The sequence below is a fragment of the Hippocampus comes genome, unplaced genomic scaffold, assembly GCF_001891065.2.
Source record: "Hippocampus comes isolate QL1 unplaced genomic scaffold, H_comes_QL1_v1.1 scaffold186, whole genome shotgun sequence".
Classification (NCBI taxonomy): domain Eukaryota; kingdom Metazoa; phylum Chordata; class Actinopteri; order Syngnathiformes; family Syngnathidae; genus Hippocampus; species Hippocampus comes.
In genome coordinates, this window is record NW_017806236.1 from 2,228,399 (window position 1) to 2,251,545 (window position 23,147).

At 42.6% G+C, this 23,147-nt stretch overlaps 1 protein-coding gene across 3 annotated transcripts in view; it reads right to left on the reverse strand.

Annotated features, from left to right (window-relative positions):
* The window catches only part of nfat5a (nuclear factor of activated T cells 5a), a 31,281-nt gene extending 8,134 nt beyond the window's left edge, over positions 1–23,147 (reverse strand). Inside the window, exons 1-12 of one of the 3 annotated variants that reach the window (XM_019857096.1) lie at positions 22,802–23,147; positions 10,162–10,290; positions 7,597–7,770; positions 7,140–7,563; positions 6,160–6,343; positions 4,170–4,360; positions 3,912–4,084; positions 3,677–3,811; positions 3,550–3,602; positions 3,327–3,459; positions 2,584–2,765; positions 414–2,502 (exon numbers count right to left, since the gene is read on the reverse strand). In XM_019857096.1, coding sequence (XP_019712655.1) covers positions 414–2,502; positions 2,584–2,765; positions 3,327–3,459; positions 3,550–3,602; positions 3,677–3,811; positions 3,912–4,084; positions 4,170–4,360; positions 6,160–6,343; positions 7,140–7,563; positions 7,597–7,770; positions 10,162–10,290; positions 22,802–22,874 — 3,940 coding nt within the window. In that variant the 5' untranslated portion in view covers positions 22,875–23,147. Of the gene's footprint in view, positions 1–413; positions 2,503–2,583; positions 2,766–3,326; positions 3,460–3,549; positions 3,603–3,676; positions 3,812–3,911; positions 4,085–4,169; positions 4,361–6,159; positions 6,344–7,139; positions 7,771–8,340; positions 8,404–10,161; positions 10,291–22,801 lie in introns of those variants that run through there. The other 2 variants (XM_019857095.1, XM_019857097.1) reach the window with 2 other exon arrangements.

The window sequence follows — 23,147 nt, forward strand, 5'->3', positions numbered from 1 at the left end:
GCCTACCCGGACCACCAATACAAATTTCATAAATGAATGAAATGAAACCAATGAAACGCTTGCTTTCTAAAAATGTAATATTAAATATGAAGACTACATGCTTTGCAACTTCATCGACTGGTAGCCAAAAAGGCTTAACGTCGGCCACTGCAGTCACAAGTGGGACTGCAGACACCCTGAATAATGCCATTTAGCTACCTTAATGGTCCTTTGTTTTTTTCGAAACAAAATAAAAAAATAAGATCTGACAGTGTGAAATACATGCAAACTGGCCATGTCCCCATTCACGATTGCCCTACCAGTCCAGGTCATTTACAGTCACGTGGGAAATGTTCTTGCCTCTCCTGTGACCCTGAACAGGATTAAGGGGTGTGGAAAACAGATGGCTAGATAGACAAGTGAAACCAACTTACCATTCTGGATGCCAAACACAAACAAGTTGGCTGGTCCACCTTGGGCCACATTTTCACCCACAGTTGTCTGGAAAAGCTGTTCCGGGGGCTGTTGGCCAGGGCTGTCCACCACGCCTACAGCGCCCTGGACCACAAAGATGGTTGTACCGGGGGCTGCAGTCTGGTTGTTTAGCTCCTGCGAACTAAGAGTACTCTGTAGGCTGGACAGGGAGGCCTGGGGCAGGAACAGCTCCACCGATCGACTGTTAGAGACGCTAGAAGAGCTTGTGCCCACTTGCATGGGCTGCTGCTCATGGAAAATGCTGCGCTGTTGGTTCTGAGTGGATGTCGAGTTGTTACCCAAGGAGCTCTGATCCTGGAAGGACATTGGCTCGGCTGTTTCTGGTTGGGAAAGTCCAACTGAGATACTGCCCATCGGGGCTGATCCTTGGGTCTGCGTGCTGAAAAGGATAGTCTGGGGATTTAGTTCTGCAGTGCAGAGGAGCAGACCTGTCTGCTGTGGCTGGGAGAGCTGATTCTGGGGGAGAGGGTTAGGTTGCGAATGGTTGGGTATGCTTTGGAACAAAGAGCCTTGTTGGCCAATGGAAAGTTGTGGTGACTGTTGTTGATTTTGCTGTGGCGATTGCTGTTGTTCCATGGGGGTGCTTTGCTGCTGTATTTGCGAAAGCTGAGCTTGAGGCTGGTTATGAAACATGGGAACGGGCTGGGGCTGGCTGGTGGATGTCTCCATGGTGGAGATGAATGCCAACTGCTGCTGCTGTTGGGACTGAGAGTTCGGCGAAAGATACAGGGCCGACCCGGTGGACTGTTGCTCTGTGTTGAGGCTGCTGCTCGTCAAAACTGTCTGGAGCAGGGCCGCTTGTACCTGCTGTTGGGTACCCTGGGTCTCTGCAATAGGCCTGGGGGACTGGAAAAGCTGCTGTGGGGGCGATGTATGAGATGGGGGCTGTGTTGGGAAACTGGTTTGGATGGTAAGCATCTCACCAGGTTGCTGAAGGAGGGCGACCGGCTGCTGTACTTGGGGATTGGAATGGATTTGTGGCTGGAGCAACTCGGCCTGTAGTTGCTGTTGCAGGTTCTCTAAAACTTGCTGTTCCTGCAACTGTTGCTGCTGCAGGTTGCTCAATGTTTGGCTTTGTTGTTGTTGTAGCTGATGTTGTTGTAAATTGCTTAGAATTTGATTTTGTTGTTGATCCTGAAGCTGGATGTTGTTTATGACTTGTTGCTGATTCTGTTGCAACTGCTGTTGTTGGATGTTCTCCAGAATTTGTTGCTGCTGTAGTTGCTGTTGGTCTTGCGGCTGTAGAAGAAGTTGTTGTTGAATCTGCATGTTTCCAAGGACTTGCTGCTGTTGCTGCTGGAGATGGTGATGTTGCTGTTGAAGATTACTTAGTATTTGCTGTTGTTGAAAATGTTGTATTTGCTGCTGCTGCTGCTGCTGTTGTTGCTGTTGCATTTGATGTTGCTGAATCTGCAGCTGTTGCTGCGGCGACAGCGAATTATCTGCGGCTCCCAACCTAAGGCTGTTCATGTTCTCCTGGACGTGCTGTTGAAGAGTGTCTGCAGAGGAAGTGGGGCTGTAAAGCACAGAATTTAGCTGCTGCTGCTGCTGGGCTACAGCTGCCTCTATAACCTGCTGGAGTGTGGGATTAGCTCCAGCCTGGAGCTCCCTTACTGCCCTCTCCAGCTGGGCTACGCCTTCTTGGGCAAATAAGGGAACCTGTGACTGCTGTGGCTGGGGTGGAGAGGGTGCTGCTATTTGGGACATGGCTACAACCATGACTGCACCGTTGTTAGAACTTTCAGGCGGCAGGCTTTCCTGAGGGTCTCTAAGGAACTGCTGGGGGACTTCTGGGGTTACCGGGGGGATTGTTGGATCTCCTGACATTGGAAAGGACGCCGTTGGGGCAATGTCTTGCTTTTGAATTGAGTTAAGAGACTCGAGGCTAGGAAAGACAGAGGGTGCCTGGGGAAGTTCCACATCCTCAGGTTGTAGGGGCATTGAGCTCTGAAAGGACTCCCCACCTGAATGAGGGCTGGAGCTGAGCTCAAGTGTCTGCTGCACTGAAACAATTGGGGCAGGGGATTGCTGTGGTATGAATGGAAAAAACAGGGATCAGCAAACACTGTGATCGATGGCTTCTGCCTTGAACAGTTTATCAAATCTCACCTTGAACACGTTTGTGGGGTGTGGATTGCTTGACACTTCCATTGGTGTGTCCTCTTCCCTTTTCACAGGCTGACCAGAGCAGTCAGTTTGGTCAGAAGACACAGATTGGATCTGACTGTCAAATGTACATGTCTTGAAGGAAGGTTCCTCAATTTTTACTGCTTTAACATCGGCATTATCGGCTGAGGATAAGTGTAGGAGAAAATGACAGTATGATGATTCGGGGGAAAAAAAATATCCTAATATATATTCTTCCCAATGTTGATGATGAAGTTCGTAAACCCAAACCAGAATTGCAATGTAGCACTGATGGATCATACAAATTGAATTACAATGAAGTTGGGACATTGTGTTAAACATACATAAAAACAGAACACAATGTCTAAATCATATTCAACCTATATGTAATTGAATACACTACAAAGAGAAGATGTTTAATGTTCAAACTGAAGAAGGTAATTGTTTTTAGCAAAGCATCATTAACTTTGAATTTTATGGCAACAACGATATCTTGTCTTTGGAGTGTATTCAATGAACTACAAATTGAACATGATTTTCAAATCACACTGTTTTTATTTTTGTTTCGCTCAACGTCCCAACTTCATTGGAATTGTGTATGTATGCATGACTGTAAGAACGTTAAGTGTTATAGTCATGGTAGTCAACCACTGAGATAATTAATTAATCTCAGTGGTTGGCAGTACAGTAAAAAATACGTAAACAAGGCACTTTATTCTGATTACCTGAGTCTGGAGAATAGGTGAAAGGCTGGGCTTCGTGTGATTTGCCAGCATTGGTCATCACAAAAATTCCCACGGAAACTGGGGAAGTTATTGATTGGTTGTGGAACGGAGGAACTGTCACAATCAAATGATTCTATGGAAAATGGAGATCAGAAAAGCAGTTACAGTTGTATTCAAATTTATTCCATATGATCCATGCAGCAGGCCATTCTTTTTCATTAACCTGATGAAAAAGGTCCATGTCAATATTCGCCTCAGCTTGCCAGGAATTATCATCTACAAACATGAAAAGTATTATTTACCTCTTTCAAAGGTTCACATAGAAAAATATGAATTATGACAATAGATACCTGCAATATTCTCCTGAAATACAACTTTGGTTCCTTTGAGGAAGTTTTTTCCGATTATAAAAACTTCTTCTCCTCCTCTTACTGAGCAGCTGTGGAGACTCTTCTTCAAAATCTCTGGTACTCCCGCTGGCTGGGCTGGAAAACAGTATCAGATTAAAATGATCATTTTATGGCCTTATATTTAGCACAGGGAACAACTAAAAAGTTCATTTTGGTTCGATCCTTTCCTACTCACTACAGAGAATGGGTGATGAGGTGACTTGTAGGGTGAGGACGGATCCGTCTGTCTGGGTGATGTTGACTCGAAAGGCCAGTCGAGCCCGGGTGCTTTTCTTTTTGGATCCTGCCACTCCAATACGTGCCTCTACGTCTGCGTTGCGAAGTTTCAAAATTCCTACGCAGTCCACCCTGTACAAATACGGTGGAATAAATACATCTTGTGATTTTAACAGAAATCCCTCAAAATCACCCCCCTCCCCCAAAAGACTCATACGCAAGTGTCATGTCACTGCTGGGTTCCAGTTGGATCTCGATAACAGTGGTGCCCTCGATGTCCACTTCCGTACATGCAGTGGTGTTGCGACCAGTCACTCTGCATGCCTGGTAGAAGCCGTGAGGCTTCACTCTGCCTGCGTCATTCGCTACAAAAACTTGCAGCACTACTGGCTCACTCACACCCTCCAACTGGGAAGAAAAAGCAATGATATTAACAAAACAGATCAACCTGATTAATAATAACTATGTTCTCAGGGTGAGCCTTGGCAGAGCAAAGGTCACAATTGACAAATTGTCCTTTCAGGTACAGTGAACACCCTTCTATATCGCAGTTCACTCCTCACACCCCGCGATATTGCAGAATTTGAAGCAATCATTTTTTTCAGGGTTTACAGAAAAAACTGAGTTTTGAGTTGCGCGGCTTCATTGTAAGACCATTGTGCTACAACGTTCCGCGCAGCACTGAGTTCCAGTGGAAGAAATCCATCGTATTTAACGGCAAAGAGAGGATGCCACCTCAATGCAATATAGCACCATGTTTTGCTGCTCTGTGTATTAAAGTAGAAGTTTTTTGAAGGTTGATAATTATTGTTACGTCAATTCCAATTTCTAAGGCATTTTACATTATATGTCAGTCAGCATTTTCATGAATTAACATTATATGGTTTGTTCAGGCTTGGGGAAAAATGAGTATATGTACCATCATTACATATTCCGGATACAAAAAATGTTTTAACTATATTCCGCTACAGTTGGGAGAAGAGGAAAATCAAGCAACAGAGTACTGGTACATTTATATATATATATAAAAAAAAGAAAATCAGCACAAATATATTTATTTTATACACTTAAATTGTTTAATTTTAGGGATGGAAATGTTCATTTGTTTTTTAGAGATAATATCCTTTTTTCTGTTATGATCAGCAGAAAAATACGATGTGACAGAGCAAGAGTTATGACTTAACTTGCTTGAAGGTAGTAATAACTTGACTTGCTTGAAATTTGGTGGCGACTCCCCTTGATTTTTTTTTCTCCACAGTAATTTAGGACTTGCAGGTTTTGCCTTGGCTTACTTGCGACATGCAGATTTGTGACTTACTCCCATCTCTGATTGGGAACGATAAACATGTTGAAGTAAGCAAATTTGCCTCTGATTTGGAAAACTGTGTGAGTAAGACTCTTTATTTCTTCAAAGAGTGATGTGATACAGTCGTCCAATTCTTCACAGCAAGAGCATGACAACAGGCACTGAGGCATACTCGTGCATTAAAAAAGGTAGTAAATTTTACTAAGTTTTGCTGTGCTAAAACGTGAGAAATTATAATTCAATTATAATCATAAAATTAAAAATGAGAATGAATTTGATCAGCAAAATGCAAAATTTTACACATATTTCTCTCTCTAGCTAAAACATTCTATGGTCCCGAATCACAGATTTTTTTTTTTTTTTTTTTTTTACATATCATGGGGGGGTCTGGAACATATCCACTGCGACACCCAGGAGTTAACTTAGTTCTTTTCCACACAAACAGACAGACCTATGTTTATCTAATGGTCTTTCTGTAGGCTACACAGCACAACTCCATGTTGAGTTGAGCCACCTGCCTGTTTGGAATTATTTCTATCTAAAAAATTTTATGGTCCCGAAAACCAAATTTTTTTTTTTTTTTTTTTTTTACATACATGTGAGGGTCTGGAACATATCCACTGCGACACCCAGGAGTTAACTTAGTTCTTTTCCACACAAACAGACAGACCTATGTTTATCTAATGGTCTTTCTGTAGGCTACACAGCACAACTCCATGTTGAGTTGAGCCACCTGCCTGTTTGGAATTATTACTGCGAGGATGCAAATTACTTTTTAAATTGTGTATAGTCGTCACAAAGCTCAGCAAAGAACATTGGTGTTGGACTTGGTCTTAGTGTGATGAGTAATGTGTCTATCATCCCATTGCCAATAAGCAGTGAGTAGCCTCTCTTGTCCAACCTTGATGGTCGGGAATCCCTGTTGTGTGCGGTCTTTGACAGAACCTCGGCTGCCTTCAGTCAGATATCGAGCTCTGTGCTGTGTCTCAGGCTGCACCAACATCTTTAGCTCCTTCCCGTTGCTTTTTTGAGGGAACTGAGTAGATAGCGAGCCACCCTTCACTGCAGTCCCAGACTCAAGAGAGCTGAAATGAAATGAATAATGTAAGTGCCTCAGTCAGAAGTACAGTGATACCTTGTATTGCAAGAGCCATAATTTAGGTGTTTTTCGACTTTGGTATTTCATTTGCTTGCAAGAATGCAGGTTTACAAGCAAGCTGCAGCAAATATGCTGCAGCTCGAGTGGCACAAAAAACAAACAAACAAAAAAAAAAGCATAATTAAGGGACGATAATGCCCTCACATGTGGGCAAAGAAACCCACAGTTGCAAATGCACTTTCAGACGTTTATTGAACAGCGCAAAGAGTCAAAAACATACAATACTAAATGAGAACACTTGCAAGGAACTGCTGTAGGCCACCCAATTCAAGCTCCTGATGTTAATAGGCCCCTTATACTCCAATACATAGTGATGAAATTGATCACATTTATCTCTTATGTTTTTATAAGTGGTGTCAAAATTAGCACATTAATAATGAGTTAACTTGAAGACCATTTCATGCAGCAACGCCGATTAACCCACGCCCCTTATTAGGCAAGCCTGATACTTGGAGAATTTGGGCTGCGATGTAGCAGACACATCTAATTGCTCTCTAGAAATGCAGGACACTCCAGCCAATATATACAATGGCGAAGCCATTTGGAGTCTGAAGCCCCAACTACCTTTTCCCTGCTTTAAATGGGGAACACACTCGGCAGCCTGCTGGTTAGCAGTTATCAATGAGCTGGGAAATTACTCAACTGCGTTATGAGCTTGGTCAAGGTACCACTGTAATACAGGTGGCTTTTGTGGATTCAATTAGAAGGACAGTGATACACACCTGGTCATGGGGCTAGTTTTGTCCGGCCCAAGCTGGGACAGGACAAAGTGAGGCGCCTTGGCACTGTCAGCGTCAAACACATCCATACTGTCCTCTGGGTGAGCAGGCTTGGGGCCCGGCCGCTGGCGAGGGGTTCGTTTTCTGGACTTGCGCGGCACCTCCGTGTTGTCGTTGTAGGAGAAGGCGCTGACCAAGCTGAAGTTGGAAACTGAGTCATCAGCCCACATGCTACTGCTATGCTCGGAGTCTGGACCCAGCGCGCTGGCTACGGGGGGCTCCTCTAAGCAGGACATCTGACTGTCATCGAACAGATCCTCAGGTGGCGGGGATATGCTCAAAACCGGTCTCCGCTTCGATGGGGTGTTTTGAGGCTGCTGAACTCCAAGCCCTGACAAGACCCCTGACCCAGGATCTCCTGCTGCAGCACCTGCTCCGCTGTTGGTCCTGTTGGGAGCAGACGCAGCTCCTGCCTCCATGACTTGCACTTCCGACGCGACAGCTCCATCCCCTCCAGCCGAGTGGAGATTCTGGGGGGCCTTGAGATGGTTGGAGGAGGACGTGCCAACGGAGCTTGGGGCTCCCATGGCCAAGGAGGAGGAGGCAGTAGGGTTGGAGGTGGAAGACGTGGCATCTGCAGCAGCATGAGACAAATAAGTCAGAAAGGAAGATCGGCACGGAGCAGGCTAGCAGTCCCACTCAAGCAGTCCCACTCAAGCAGCTGAATTTGTGCAAGGTTTGAATTGATTTTCCCCTCTTCCCAACTGTAATTTCTAGAATGTTATGGGTCCTATGCCCTCACTGTGCATGCGAGAGCTGTCAAGCATTGATCACAAATTCTGAAGTTAAAGTTGAGAAGGGTACGATAGGTCCCACAATGTTTTGATTCCTACAAAAACCCTTTCTCCCATATATCAATGTGACAAAACTGACATGCTTCGTTTACAAAAACAAAAGCAAACTACAAATTCGTACATACACATTGCCAGAAAGAAACTTAACAAAATCTGGTCAGAACTTTCATCCATAAGCCCAATTTGCAAGCTGGTAATGTGGAGTCAAATTAAATTTGCCAGGGTTGCCAGGGTTATCTTACACTTTGTGCAATGTGCATTCAGTAGTCAAAAGCATTTTGCGCATGCCAATTGGAAGATTTTGTTGGGACTGAGCGTAGCCATAGAGACAGAATAAACAAGCCTCTGACCTATGGAGCAGTGAACTGCAGACCATTTTATATGCAGACACTCCCTGCCTCAGAGGGAACTTCCTGCAATAAAAACGAGACAGCCAATGAGCAACAAGAGAGCTGATCATTCAAGACTCTGTCAATCAGTAAATTGGATATCTTCAAATTGTGGAGGGAGCACTGCTTTGTGATGTTTTGAAGCATTCATTTGGCTCCTGATCCTCAGAGGGACTTTACAGCATCTCATGCTTCCGATCAGCACTGTTTAGGGTCAGGATAGAAAAAAAGATTCATTAACAGTGCAGCTGTCTCAATAATAACACTGTTGACCAGTTTGTATTAGTATTCCAGACTAAAATCATTCCCACTTATAATGATGGTGTCTCTCCTTAACCACGATCCCAGGTCTGACCACATGAATTTGTCCAGTCCAATGAATAAGCAACTTCACTCTTTTATTAGGATATGTAGATCCTTTCTATGTGGACTAATCGCAGCTTCTCTCAAGCACAATATTTATAACTTTAATTACTTGAAATTTCCAACTTTCTGAATATTTACTATAGAAGTGAGAACCACACATTGATTCTTGTTTCTTCAGTACTTTTTCCTTTTTCTAAAATGCCGAAACACTACCACTCGCTATATTGGCACCTTCAGAAAGATGTGTAAATGTGTGTTGGTAACTGAAAGAATAGCACATTGGCACAAACTACATTATTACACATTACAGCCTCTCATAAGGGTGATGTCGGAATAAATGGGTTATTTGAGGCAACAGCCAGTGTCCTGATCTGCGCCGGCAGATGATGCTGCATTGATGTTTCACTGCAATGTAAGATTGGATGACCCAAATGTTTATTTTCAAATGCCCAAAAAAAAAGCAGAGTGACAAAAATCATCAAGCACAAGCATCAGAGGGAGACGTGCAGAAAAAAGGTGAGTGAAATGACAAAGTCTGTTAGGGATCCTGTCAGTGAACAGCAGCTTGAATAGGCAGACATCATTTCACTTGAGTTTAAAAGAGCTGAAATGATGTATGTGATGTAGGCCTTAATAAAAATGTAATTACGGGGCCTTTCGACATGGAAATGACCTGAGGCCCACATTGGGATTGACCAAAGAATGGCTTCACCAAAAACCGGGACAGGCTCTTAGATGAAAAATGTCATGGCTGAGAAGGCAGAACAGGGAGGACAGACAGAACAGCCACAAGCAAGACTGGAGACCCCCTGGATGCCTCCGTTTATCAAAACTATTTTTTTAATGTACTTTGGTACCTTGACGGACAAGTTTGCTTTATCCTGTGACCAAGCTCAATGGAAATGTTAAATGTCATTAATACAGACCCCTCCGCCCCTTCAATTTACTTATATTATCATTCAGCCTACTGGCAGTGCCGGCTGCTGAGTTCAATGTGGCAGACTATATTTAGTTAAAAAAAAAAAAAAAAAAAATTAGCATGATGTCACTTAGTCTGGTAATAATCCATTTTTAAAAGTCGGATAGTTAAGAGCAGCATGCACACATTGCGGTTGCAGTATGGATGAACGTAGCATCCTCACACAAACACGAACGGTGAGCCATGCCGCTGCTACTATGACTGCAACAGGTATGAAATCAGAACAGTAATCAGTTGAACAGCTATGAAGGGAATGTTGAAATGCATCATATGGTGACGGATACATTTGTCTCGGGAACCGGTGAAAGGGTCAAGTTGCCCTTAGTCGCCATTTAAGGGCAAATTTCCTCCTGCTCTCCCACGATTATTGGAGAACAATTGAGCAAGGGGAACCTGATCGCAGACCATGGCATTTGTCGGTCGATTCGGTGGCTCACCTGAAGCCAAGGCTGCAGACGGAGGAGGCCCCGCCTCTCCTCCGCTCTTCTGGCTCATGGTGGTTGGGTCGGTCTGGGTGGATGACTGCTGGAGCTGGAGCTCTTTGGGGAGGAGGTCATATACAGACTCTGAAATAAAAGATGAGGCGGATACAGCATGTTTTAAAAAGGAAAAAATATGCAACAGTGACCTCACTCACTGAAATAGAGATCGCAAGAACTGTGAGCTTAAGTGTTATAGTGCAATAACTACTAAATGATAGTGTTAAATAAAATCAGGTGGAAAAAAAGCATTTGGAAACTTGGCCAAAAGAGGAACTTAAAAATGAAAAGAGAAAATGTTTGTCCCCATTTGCAGAAGTCAGTGGGTTTCAATAGCACGTCGTCCATAGCTATATCAAAGTTAGCCAGATACTGAATTTATAGCACTTTTCTACAGGAGCAACTGTAGAAAAGTGTTATCCAAACAAATGGAAAACCATAGCTCCCAGTCTTATGCGGGGGTTCTTGCCCATTCACACACACAAGAGCCTTTGACCGGAGGACTAATATTGGGAGGCACGCTTTCATAGGCACACTGGAAAAGCCTCAACAATTCTAAACTGGAATCATAGTTGTTCAAATGTTTAAAATGAAGATTTGGGGTCAACTTAGTGGAGGAGATATTTTTATACTGTCATGGATTTATTTGTTTTCAGACAGCTACAGACCAGTCACCCATTTTCTCCCTACAATATGATGGTATTGTACGTCACTCAAGTTACACTCTCTCAGTTTGCTCTTCAAAAAGAAATACTGGAATAGGATGAAAGAAGACCCGGACATCAAGAGCAAAACATTTCCTACGTCTACAAATTCCACTGGCGAAACTGAAACAACAAACGGCACCCCAGGATTAATACAATTATCCACCAGTGGAGGGGTTTAGCGAGTTGAAACCCACAGAAGCATTCCTGGATACTTGACAGCAACGTGATTCCTAGAAACTCATTACCAAGCAGCACGGCGCCCCTGGAATAAACCCCGCTCAATGGCCTACATAGGCGATTAGGTAGTCTGGTTGCTAGGAGAATGGGGTGTTATCAAAACCCGAGCATGGCTATTTCAGCTGTGCATCAGTGCCGCCAGGTATGTGGAGTAGTCATTTGATACCCGCCAATCACTGAACACCGGCATAATGTCGAAAGTGACAAGACACATGATCCGTAGTGACATCAGCAACACCACTGACAGATGGACACAGCAAAGGTAATGCCTCTCACATGAGCATCTTATACCGGACAAAAGAAACAAAAAACACAGAACAAACAAAAAAAAAAGGGCTCCATCAACTGTCTGTTGTTCATCTCGATATAATCTGCTTTACGAATAGAGTTGCTGAAGCACTGCGAGCTTTTGTCCAGAGGGATTGAAGTTATTACCAACAGGAAATTGCAGTGTCTCAACAAAATGGCACTGGACATATCATGCTTCAAATGCCAACATTTGAAAAATGCAACAACAATGGTGCTGTTAAATTACAGACGTATTAAAAAAAAAAAAAAACAACTTTATGCTACCTGTGGAAACCGCTTTTTCACAGTAACATTGAATGGTCCAAAAAAAAAAGTTTTTCTCACAAGGTTCAGTATATGACAAATATGTTTCTTATCGGAGCCTTGTGGACAGGATTGGAGGTCTGTGGATGCGAGTTTAGAATGCAATCTATATGCAATATACACAAATACAAATTAGCTTTACATGATTAAATTAGAACATCCGTAATTCACTTTTGCCAAACATGGGCCATGACACCTGACCTATATTATCAGCCCAGCGAGGAAACCAGTGTGGACATGTGATATGATGTGTCAACACTGGATTAATTTATGTCATTGCACCGGTTCGACTGGAGCCCATGGCACTTTAGAATGCTTCGGAGCATTAGCCAAGAAACTTCCCTTTTATTTATGTGGCCCGGAGCAGTTTGACGTAGCAGAAATTGCCATAGAGGTCACTCAACTTCCCATAGAGGACACCATCTCTTCTAATTGAGACCGAATCAGCATCTTTAAGGTCTCTTTAAAATGTGTTCTAAATTGAACACTCCATAGAGAAGAGTGTTGTTAAAAGCCCTACTAAATGTGAATTATTTAAAAAAATAAATGGGCAAGTACAGTTCCGTGAAAAAGTATTTTCCCCCTTCTATAATCACATTTTTTGGGCATTGTTTATCCACGTGTGAATGTTTAAAATCATCAAACAAATGTAAAGATCAGACAAAGATAACCGACGTAAACACAGAATCACCGGTAAGAAGTAAGGTAATTGGCATCGATCCACCTGGAAAGGGTTACAAAGTCATTCCTAAAGCTTCGGGACTCCAGCGGCTCACTAAGAGCCATTATCCACAAAATGAAAAAGCACAGATCAGTGGTAAACCTTCCCACGAGTGACCAGCCTTAAATAAATCGATAATGTAAAATCTTCCATTCAATGTTGGTGGAAATGTGTTGATTTTAAAAATAAAAACGTATCATGTCTACACCACATTATTGGAAAGCCAGACAGATCCCTCCGGCAGCTTTGGAATTGTTTAAATTTCACATTTCCCATCTGCTGATAAAGTTGCAGTAATGTTTTGGTATTGTTTCTGGATTTGTTTTTGTAGCTGTCATAAGATATCTGTACAAGTTCAGTTCAAGGTGGGTACGCATAAGCAAACACAAGGTGGACGGACTAACATTAGACTGCATTTTAGACAAATTAAATTAGCTCACGTTAGAGGCACGCGCAGCTGATATTACACATGCCTAAAAGGTTTTGTCACGCGACAAGGTCACTGGTCCATTTTTATTCTTTGCAGCTGGCTTTGCGGTTGGAGGGGTAGTGGGGGGTGCCAGCCGAATGGCTATTCACAGGGGCAATGTTTTTGGTGCACATATGAAATATGTCGCAACAGAATGCATCCCTGCACTAAAACGCTGCAGCTTTAATTATACTCTTGAACGGATAACGATGCACTTGTGATGGACACAAGACAAAGATCAACTGATTCCTCTCAAACCCCACTGATTCGCCCATTTGGACTACTCGCCTTTTTTCTGTAAAAGGATGTAGTGATAAGTTAACAGGATGACGTGTGTGGCTTCAACCCCTGCCATCTAGTTTTTTGTTTCTCAAATATATATTAGAGTGGCCTTACTTAGGCAAACGAAAATGTGGTGGTGGCAACTATAACTGAACGCACTACCTCGTGAGAGTGGCTGGTGGTCGATTCCGGCAGAAACGGATGCGTCAATGAAATGTGAGATGGCATGCTTTGAAAACATGGCTTGCAAGTGGGTATTACATTTCTTTGTATGCGTTTTGGGTGACTAATGAGAATCGCAGGCACCCGTGTAGGAACCCCCCCCACTAAGAAATCATAGTTATAATAATGCTGAATGAGTTTTCTGTATTCCCAAAAGCAGTTTGTTGTACACCCTATATTAGTCACGAGCCACATTCACATCCAAGGAAAAATGAGGGTCGAGGGTATGCATGTCTAATGCAAACATTGAGCTGGACAGAAAACGGTGGGTCAACACTCAAATAACCAAGCTAATATTTAGCTTATAGACACATACATAAATACACACACAGCATTGGGTTACATAGACTGCGTGGATTAGAGTTGCATTTTCCTTGTGTGCCCCTCAAATGCAGTTTTTCGGTTTGTGATATGAATTGTTTTCCTTCTATTAGAAAACAACATTAGGTTAGGCCAGGGGTAGGCAACCCAAAATGTTGAACGAGCCATACTGGACCAAAAAAAAAAAAAAAAAAAAAAAAAAAACAACAACAACAAAAAACAAATGTGCCTGGAGCCACAACAAATTAAAAGCCTTAGAAAGAAGGCAACACACACTGTATGTATCCATATTAGCCTACTATGAAAATGACTACGTTGGCTACAAATACCCAATGAGCCTTCCCGATGAAATGTTTTTTTCCCATGCAGGTATCCTTTAGAGCAGGGGGGGCCAAACTTTTTTGACCAAAGCTCTATTTTTCGATCAACCAGCCTCCCACAATCGACCCGTGACCGCACACGCACGCGGTTACACACGCATGCCATAATGAGCGACAGCCATAACAACCACTGAGATGAACAAGGCACAGGACGCTCTTTTGCAGCGTGTTAACTTTCGTAGCTGATGGGTACCATTTTAATACTTCTCTCGGTTTTTCAGAGTTGCCATTCTTTGCCAGTTCCCTCAGTGAATTGGACATGAAACACCGTTTCTTCTTACAACAGCCTGGCATCCCGCCCTGCTAATAGAAACGTGTGTCGCAGGCTGTGACGCAAATTTTCATTGACTGAAATGTTGATATGTAATATTTATTCGACACATTTTTACAGCATCGGAAAATGTTAAGAATGTTTGTCCTACAGAAACCATATTCAAACAAAAAATATATTTTATCTCCCCCATCTTTTTCCATTTTCAAACATTTTTAAAAAGCTCCAGGGAGCCACTAGGGCGGCGCTAAAGAGCCGCGGGATGCCGACCCCCGGGTTAGGCACATCAATTGGTGCTCAGTAGCATGCTTTAAGTTTGCATCAATGCATTTTCTTGAGGTCCTAAGAAAAAAAAAGACCTTTTGAGAAAACTTTTGAGTTCATACGTTTGATATTAAGATACTGGTTAAAATTAGTTCTTTGAGAAGTTCACAAAATCACAGAGGAGTTCAAGAAGTTTTATAGTAAATAAGCCAAACGAAGAACTGGAGTGTTAGTCTAAAAAAACGGTAGAAGTGCCAATGATGCATGAACATTGGCATGTTGACGGCCAGACGGTGGACAATGGAAAATCAGGATCAAGCCCAAGAGGTGTTTTATTTCTGTTGTGTTAAAGCCCCCTTGGTCTTTCCGCCCATTAACGGCGCTCCACTGCGTGAGTGTTTCGCACACATTTGCAGCTAAAAATAGAAATGTGAGCTGTGCAATGCAATTAGGGGTGCGTGTTCAAATTTAAAATAAAATTCAACCCGGGACTAGAGGGGTGACCTACAGGTAATTGGCTTCCCGTGCAGCATACTTCAGGTCCCTTTTCCAAGCTTTCCGTCTTTCAAAATGCTAAGGAGAACGGCAGCGGAGTGCGAATGTTGATCTGTGGCTTCATTATTAACAAAATACTAATCTTACCGTTTAGCACAGTATGTGGCTGCTTTTCCATCAAAAATGTGTTCTTTTGACCCACACTCACACATACACATGTGACTTTAGTCATTGGCTCCATTCGTTTGGCTGAGGTTTCTCTGACGAGAGCACACAGAGTTGTTTTCACAGCCCCAGAGAGGCCATTACCTTTGCTTTGTTTTCACTGAAAAGAGCACCCCCTTGATCACAGTCTTGGTCTGAGTCGTAAAGTGCTATATTAATGCTCAGCTACCTGATCTACAAAGTGGTCCAACTTGAGAGCATTGTTCGATGATATATATATATTGGTCATTATGTTACAGAGGCTCACCTATTACAGGTGGGCGATAGAGGTTCACTGGACTGGTCAATCATAAATGGCCGGCGTAGTTGGTATACTTTAATGTGACACTGGAGTTGTGCCACATTGCTATGTGTTAACAGCTCAAGACATAAACAACTACCGGTCGGTGGCGGCGGCAATTGAACCTCTGCCGTATCTGTTACTGTGTAAATAGGAGGGGCAGAGTCGCTACTGATGTTGCCATACCCGCGTTATGGAATGTCAGAAACCTATATAAAATTCATACGGCAGACAGCCTGGCACTCTGCCTTTGTTTACAAGTTCTGTGTAAACAAGATAGGCAGTGTGACCGTAGGTACTAGTTTACAGGATGTTGCGTATTGCATGTGTAAATGAGGCTTTTTGTCTGCCCGACAGCGCCGCTTTAGCATTTAAAAAAAATAAAATAGTGTGGCTTTTTTGGACTTTCAATGAGTACAATGAAATGATTGTTTGTTTATCAGAGGCAGTAGAATGAAAAAACTGTCAGAACTGTGGTACAAAATGTAGTTAAATTATTAATTTAAATTCAACACCCGAGATTTCAAAAGACAGTGCCCCCCGCCCCCCAAAAAAATATTTATTTAGCATACTGACAATTGGCCTTAATTTGAGCATTTTTCTTCCCTTAATATCAAAGTCAGCAAAGGCCCAATTTTCGGATGACTCATGAAGATTATCTTGAACGATTATCCTTTGACGATGGGAGCTTTTGCTAATATTAAACCTGCTCAATATTTATCCTGGCAGATCTTCATGTGTGGGGTCAATACCCAGTTGGGCTGAGTCACACAATCTGCGATTGTGACGTGAACCTTCATGAGAGACAATCATGAAGCTTGTGCTGGACTCAAACAGAAGAGCAACAGAGTCGTCGTGTTCAAAATCAATCATTCACCACAATAAAAATGACAAGAAGGTTTGGCAACCCCAATTATAAGGTCAAATCTAACCACGCTTCTTTTTATTTTCAAGCAGTGTGGATGCTTTGTAGAACTGTGTGTGTCTAACCTTCCTTCGATCTGAGTTACAGGGGTGGCATACGACTTGTTTTGACAAATATGACTATAATATCTTAAATACTGTAGCAAGATGTGAACGGCATTGACACAATTCAGCTTGACTAGATGGTCCTTCTCTCAACTGCAGGGTAGGCATTTTATTAACTAAATCTCTGATCCGCACACATACCAAATTTATCATGCAAAATCAAGAGAAAAAAAAAAGATCAACAATCATGTGACATAAAGACAGACTTGAGTGAGCAGCTTCAGGGTCACAGAGCAATTGTTTACTGCCAGCTCACAAGTACCCTTCACAGTGCAATCAAACTGAAACGGCAACAGTGGCTCAGACAAATAGGGCAAAGGCTATGATTGCAGACATTTCTTCAGTGACATGCAATCAAAATGTGCACGACCAGCGGGTAGAATTAGTAGCAGAATAAAGCTTGCAGTGCACCAGTGCTATCTGCTTCCCCCTTTATATTAAATGTGCCATTTCGACGTGAATTAGCAGAAACTGAGAGGTGACTGTGGCATGAGCGATGGTTAGTAGTGACTGTATCTCTGAGATGGGAGAGTCTTGGGTTATTTGCAAGGTATGTCTAAAAGGTTACACGACTGATGTCACAAAAGATGTACTGCATTTCAAATCCAAACTACCCCCTTGGAAAGAATTATCCTGGAGTCTAAAGCACATTTCCAGCAGCCTCAACGACGCCTTCAGAACTCCAAGAAGGCTGCTTTCAAAATTTTGCGCTGAACCAACCAAAGCCATCTTTACGTGATCGATGTCTTCAAAACAACTCCCCATGAGTTTGGAAAAAAGGCAAGCCATTGCCATTGGAGACTGGTCAGGGAGGAGGGCTGTTACTCCAATGCGCTCTTTTTCACGGCCAGGAACTGTCAGATGCTCGAGGCATTGTAAGCAGGTATGTTGCAACTGTAAAGCAGCCATGAGTTGTCCTGCCACCTCTATGGAGCCCTTTAGGTGACATGGAAGAGAAAAAAAAAGACTTTGCGTTCCCTTGCAAAGATTGCGAGATTAGGCAAACTTTTTTTTTGCATGGAGACAATTTTTTTTAAATGCACGTTTATGTTCATCTTCCGGGTAACTGAAAACAACAAACAAAAATGGAGCATTTTCACCCGTTAGCGAGTTTAATGGAATTTAACTTTGAAATACAAAGACATTAAGTCTGTTTTTGAGCTCAAATACAGTTTCCAAGTTCTCCTCCATGATTCTCTCCTTCCCCGAACAGAATTCAATCTTTGCGAGGGAACGCAAACTTTTGCATGGGAACGCAACGTTTTTTCCCCCCCTTCCATGTCACTTGAGCGGCTCCGTACACCTCTTCTCATGCACTGAACAAAACAAACGAGGTGTGCTTGTTCATTGGCCATCCCATATTGATGGAGAAAACAGGACCGGCTATATAGTCCAAAAAATACAGTAGTAAATCGCTGTAGTTTTAATATACAGCTAGTTTCCTTACTAATGCAGTGATGTAACTCAAATTTGTACATTAGTACTAATGCAGTAAATGATCGCATGAAAACAGTTAAGGCCATAAATTTGAAACAATCAAATTAAAAGCACCATGTACGGCGGCTACTAAGCGTACCTACTTATGTAGTCATACAGTACGTCGGTACAGTTGGAAATCAAGGACACCCTGCAACGTATCTTTTAAAACACAGAATGGTAAATGTGTTGCAATGATTGAAACTTCAGCAAGCCTCCCCCCACATTCTCCCCACATCATCTACAGCGGTTACCTTAATAATTTTTGTCATTTTACACTGCTACACCACAAAGACCATTTCAATTTCCAGTGTTTCAAAGTTCACATCGAGTGATGACCTGCTTCCTAGGACGCCTCAATTACAACCTATGAAGAGCGACTGAATCCAGCACAAAGCCCAGAGATGACCAGAGCAGCTTTGAGAGCGTATTCTGCACGGCTTCAATCCAAGTTAATAAAGCACTCCCTCTGAAATTAAACACAGCAGCTGTCAGGACTCTTGTCCAGGGCATTTAAGGTGCTTGGGCTAGAATTAATGGCGGCATTTGGGTGGCCGACATGGCAACACCTCTATTGGGTGTCAAGGTGATGCCAGCCAGTCCTGCGGAGTGGCAGCACCATTGTGAAGTCAGGGCACGTGACTTGGATACCTCAGATTTGAGTTAAGTCTCGCAAAAAAAAAAAAAAAAAGAGAGGCTTGTCAAGCCAACAAAAGAGCTCTGCTATCTCACTCTCCACACAACTCCAAATAACAGTGAACACTCACCGATTCGCAAACTCACCCACTCCATTTTTTTTTGTAAAATGCAACAAAACAATTCGCTGAAAAATGCACCGATCTGGGTATTGTGCTTTTTATGTCCAAACACCCTGCTCCTCTTAAGGTGCCATGTTAGGGGAGGAGTAGTTAAAGTGTGGTGGAAGATTCCGATAGAGGTCCGACAAGCTGGCAAGACAATAACACTACCACATTCTATCTTACTACAGTCACTATTTCATTTCCCCTTTCACCAGTGGTAGATGCCAGTGCTTCCACAAGTGCAGCCCAAAACTGCAACATTTATGCTGTACAATAAATTTATTAAGACCATTAATAATCATGGTACTGGATTCTTTTCTTATTGAACCACAAACAACATGGCGTGATTGTCAAGGAAGGTACACGTTGCTCTGGCTGCTGTACAAAAAAAAAAAGTAACAAAAGAGAAATAAAGAAGAGTGGATTTTTCAGAGGCTGTTGAAGCTCCAGGGGCACCAGGCGCATCCAATTGCAGCATGAGGGCCTGTCTGTAGTAGATAGATATTTGGAAGAAATAAAATTTGGGTTCATCCTTGCAGAAATCAATGTCAGCTTTAGCAGACTGGAGACTGAATGAGCAATATTAGTCTGTGCCTTTTTTTTTGTTTACAGAGACTGATCGTCCATTTTATTGTGTTTTGATTGTTTTTGGTGGTTTTGATTATTGGTGTTTATTTCGGATATTTGCAATGTCTTTTTTCATTATATAATTCAAATTTTAATGATTCTCAAGAAATAAAAGTGTATCTTCAAATGGGTGTCATTACATTATTGTACTACGATCATTATATTAGTTAAAAAATGGTAGGAAAGCCGCAATATCGTTTATCACAAACATTTCTGGGACAATTTATGCTCAAGCTAAATTTGTTACCGTCATTAAGCCTATGTGTATTTATTTTTGTTGTGTTGAGTTTTACAGTAAATGCCACCTGTTGTGTCAATAAACAGTTTAAGGCACGCTCACTCAAGGACAGCAGAATCACATACACACATCACAAGCTTGTTGCACAAGCAATGTGGTGCATTCAGGGTCCTTTCACAATGTAGGAACTCAACGCACTTGGCATATTAATTGTTTTTTCTTTTATTGTTTTTTTGGTCGCCAGATGCCAAAATCAAATTCAGCATAGATTTACTGCAACACAGAAGTCTGCAACATGGTGCTTGCAGGCACCAGGTAAAACCCTAAAATAACTCAGCTGTGATAGGGCATTATGATTTCCGAGGAATGTTGTACAAACCCAATTCCCATGAAGTTGGAACAATGTATTAAACATAAAAACAGAAGACAATGATTTGGAAATCATGTTCAAACTATATTTAATTGAATATACTACAAAGGCAAGATATGTAATGTTCATATTGATAACGTTATTGTGTTTAGCAAATAATCATTAACTTATGCTTTAATAAAGCGGCAAAAAAGACTGAGAAAGTTGAGGAACGCTCATCAAACTCCAGTTTGGAAAACTCCAGGCTAACTAGGAAAAGGTGACTGGGTATAAAAGGAGCTTCCCTGACATGCTCAAGTCATACACAAGCAAGGATGGGCTGAGGTTCACCTCTTTGTAAACAACTGCGTGGGAAAATAATTCAACAGTTTAAGACAATGTTCCTCAACTTACAATTGCAAGGAATTTTGGGATTTCATAATCTATGGTCCATAATATCATTGAATGGTTCAGAGAATCTGGAGACCTCACTGCATGTAAGCAGCAAGGACAAAAACCAACATTGAATGCCCGTGACGTTTGATCTCTGCATCAAAAACAGAGATCCATGCGTGCAGGATATCACCACACGGGCTCAGGAACACTTCAAAACAGCAATGTGTGTAAATACAGTTTGGCACGACATCTGAAGTGTAAATTAAAACTAAAAGTGTGCAAAGCAAAACCAACACCCAGAAAGGCCGCCAGCTACTCTGGAATTGTTCTGTGGTCTGACGAATCCATTTCCAATAGCCTCCAGGCCAAAGAAGAAAAGAACCATACGGACTGTTGTGGACACAAAATTGAAAAGCCGGCATCTGTGATGGTATGGGGCTTTGTTAGTACCAAACGCATGGGTAACTTACACATCTTTGAAGGTACCATTAATGTTGAAAGGTACATGCAGGTTTTGGAGAAACATGCTGCCACCCAAGCAATGTCTTATACATGGATGCCCCTGATTATTTCAGCAAGTCAATGCCAAACCAATTCTGCATGTGTTACAACAGCAAGGATCCGTAGTAAAAGGGTGTGTGGGTACTGGATTGGCCTGCCTGCAGTCCAGACCTGTCTCCCATTGAAAATGTGTGGCGCATTATATGCCTGCAGTCCAAACCTGTCTCGCATTGAAAATGTGTGTCGCATTATGAAGCGTAAAATACGACAACGGAGACCCCGGACTGTTGAACAGCTGAAGCTTAACGTCAAGCAAGAATGGGGGAAAAAAATCCGCCTCTTTAAAAAAAACCTGAATAAACACCCGGGTTAGCGCTATTCTAACCCGAATATTGTGTCATGTAAATGGAATCGGGTTACATCCTTCAAATGAGACAATGGTTTGTGTTCTCAGCATGCTCTTGCGCTAACCACAAAGAATCTTGGTCTTTGTAGTACAGGAAGTAGTTTTGACTTGTCATCCTTGCCATGGCTAACTTAATTTCAATACATAGATTTTTTTGGGTGGCCCTTTCACATTATTTTCATGCGAAAATTACACAGATTATACAGACAGGCATATTTGTTTGTATAAATCTGTATGCTTGGCCTGCAACTCGTCAGAAATATACAAGCAGAAGTAAACAATCATGGTCAAGCTCAGAGAAACGGCTCAAAAACATACTTTTGGAGCGAGGAGGTGAGTGACAAGAAATATAATGCATTTTATTGATAGTAGAAAGTAACAGGCAGAAATACAGTCTATTTGGATCAAGACGTCAGTGCAGTGCAACGCCGTTTAAATCAGGTTATTCAAATGTGGGAGTAACTTTACCCATTTTCGCACATATAAACTGGTTATTCTGAATTTTTCAGAAATCACGATTTTGACCTGAATCCAAATATTGACTGCATGTAAACATAGTCACTTGTAGCCAGTACCAGCACCACAAGGTGCACATTGTTGCTAATTTTCTGTAGCTCGTTTCATTGTTTCACTGATCAGGTCGAACTGGGAGTGATAACTGATGCAAAGGAATACAGTATTTTAAAGTGTGTTCTAATAAGTTTTACTGTTTAAATGAGGCCGTGCAGGAGGGAAACGGGAAGAAAGAAAGTTTTATTGGCTCTCTCTATATCACGGATTAGTACCATCGCTGGTGGGAGGGTCTGGAATGTATCCCCCCGCGATAAACGGGGGTTCACTGTACACAAGAGTGCGACTTCTCCTCAGAGAATGCGGGGTTAGCGTCATGCTAGTGATCAGTATGGGCGCCAATAGCTACGACGTCTGTTTACTCACTACAAATATAATCTGGAGCGAAGCCCACGAGAACTCTGTTTCAGGTAGATAAACGACCTGGGACGTCGTTATCGGAACCACAAGGTGTTAGAATGAGACAAAGCCCACGGAGCATATCCGGTTCCTCCGCGCATGTGACCCGAGGAAGCTCATGCAAGCAGGTAGCCGCGAGCGAACGAGCCAATTGGCGGCTAACTAAATCAGCTACCTCGGCTAAATGGCTAACGGCGAGAAAAGCTAACCTCAGCTAGCTAGCATATTAACGGGAACGAGCTAACGGCAGGGGGGCATTATCCCCTTATTAAAACCTGGGCCAAAACTCGTTAGCCTCACGTTTATTTAGCCAAGACTCACCTTTAGAGTAGAGAGATTTGGGGGAATTGAGGTCGAGGTCCGAGCTGAGGAGGGAGACAAAATCAGAGGGCATCGCAGCGCTTCATCGAGGGGAGGGGAAGCGGACACTCTTCGGCAGAAACCAAGTCGTTTTTCCTCGGCCAGTCAATTGTGCGTCCCCGGGGGCGGAATGAGTCGGAATACGGCATCGAAACAGTACGAATATATTGGACAAAATATTCAAAGAAAGTTTGAATAAAAAAACACACACAACACCGTTAAGTATCACATCTCATCACGTTGTGATCTCGTGTCTGTTGAGGAGAGACGCACACACAAACACACATTCTCAACAGTGGAGGTCGGC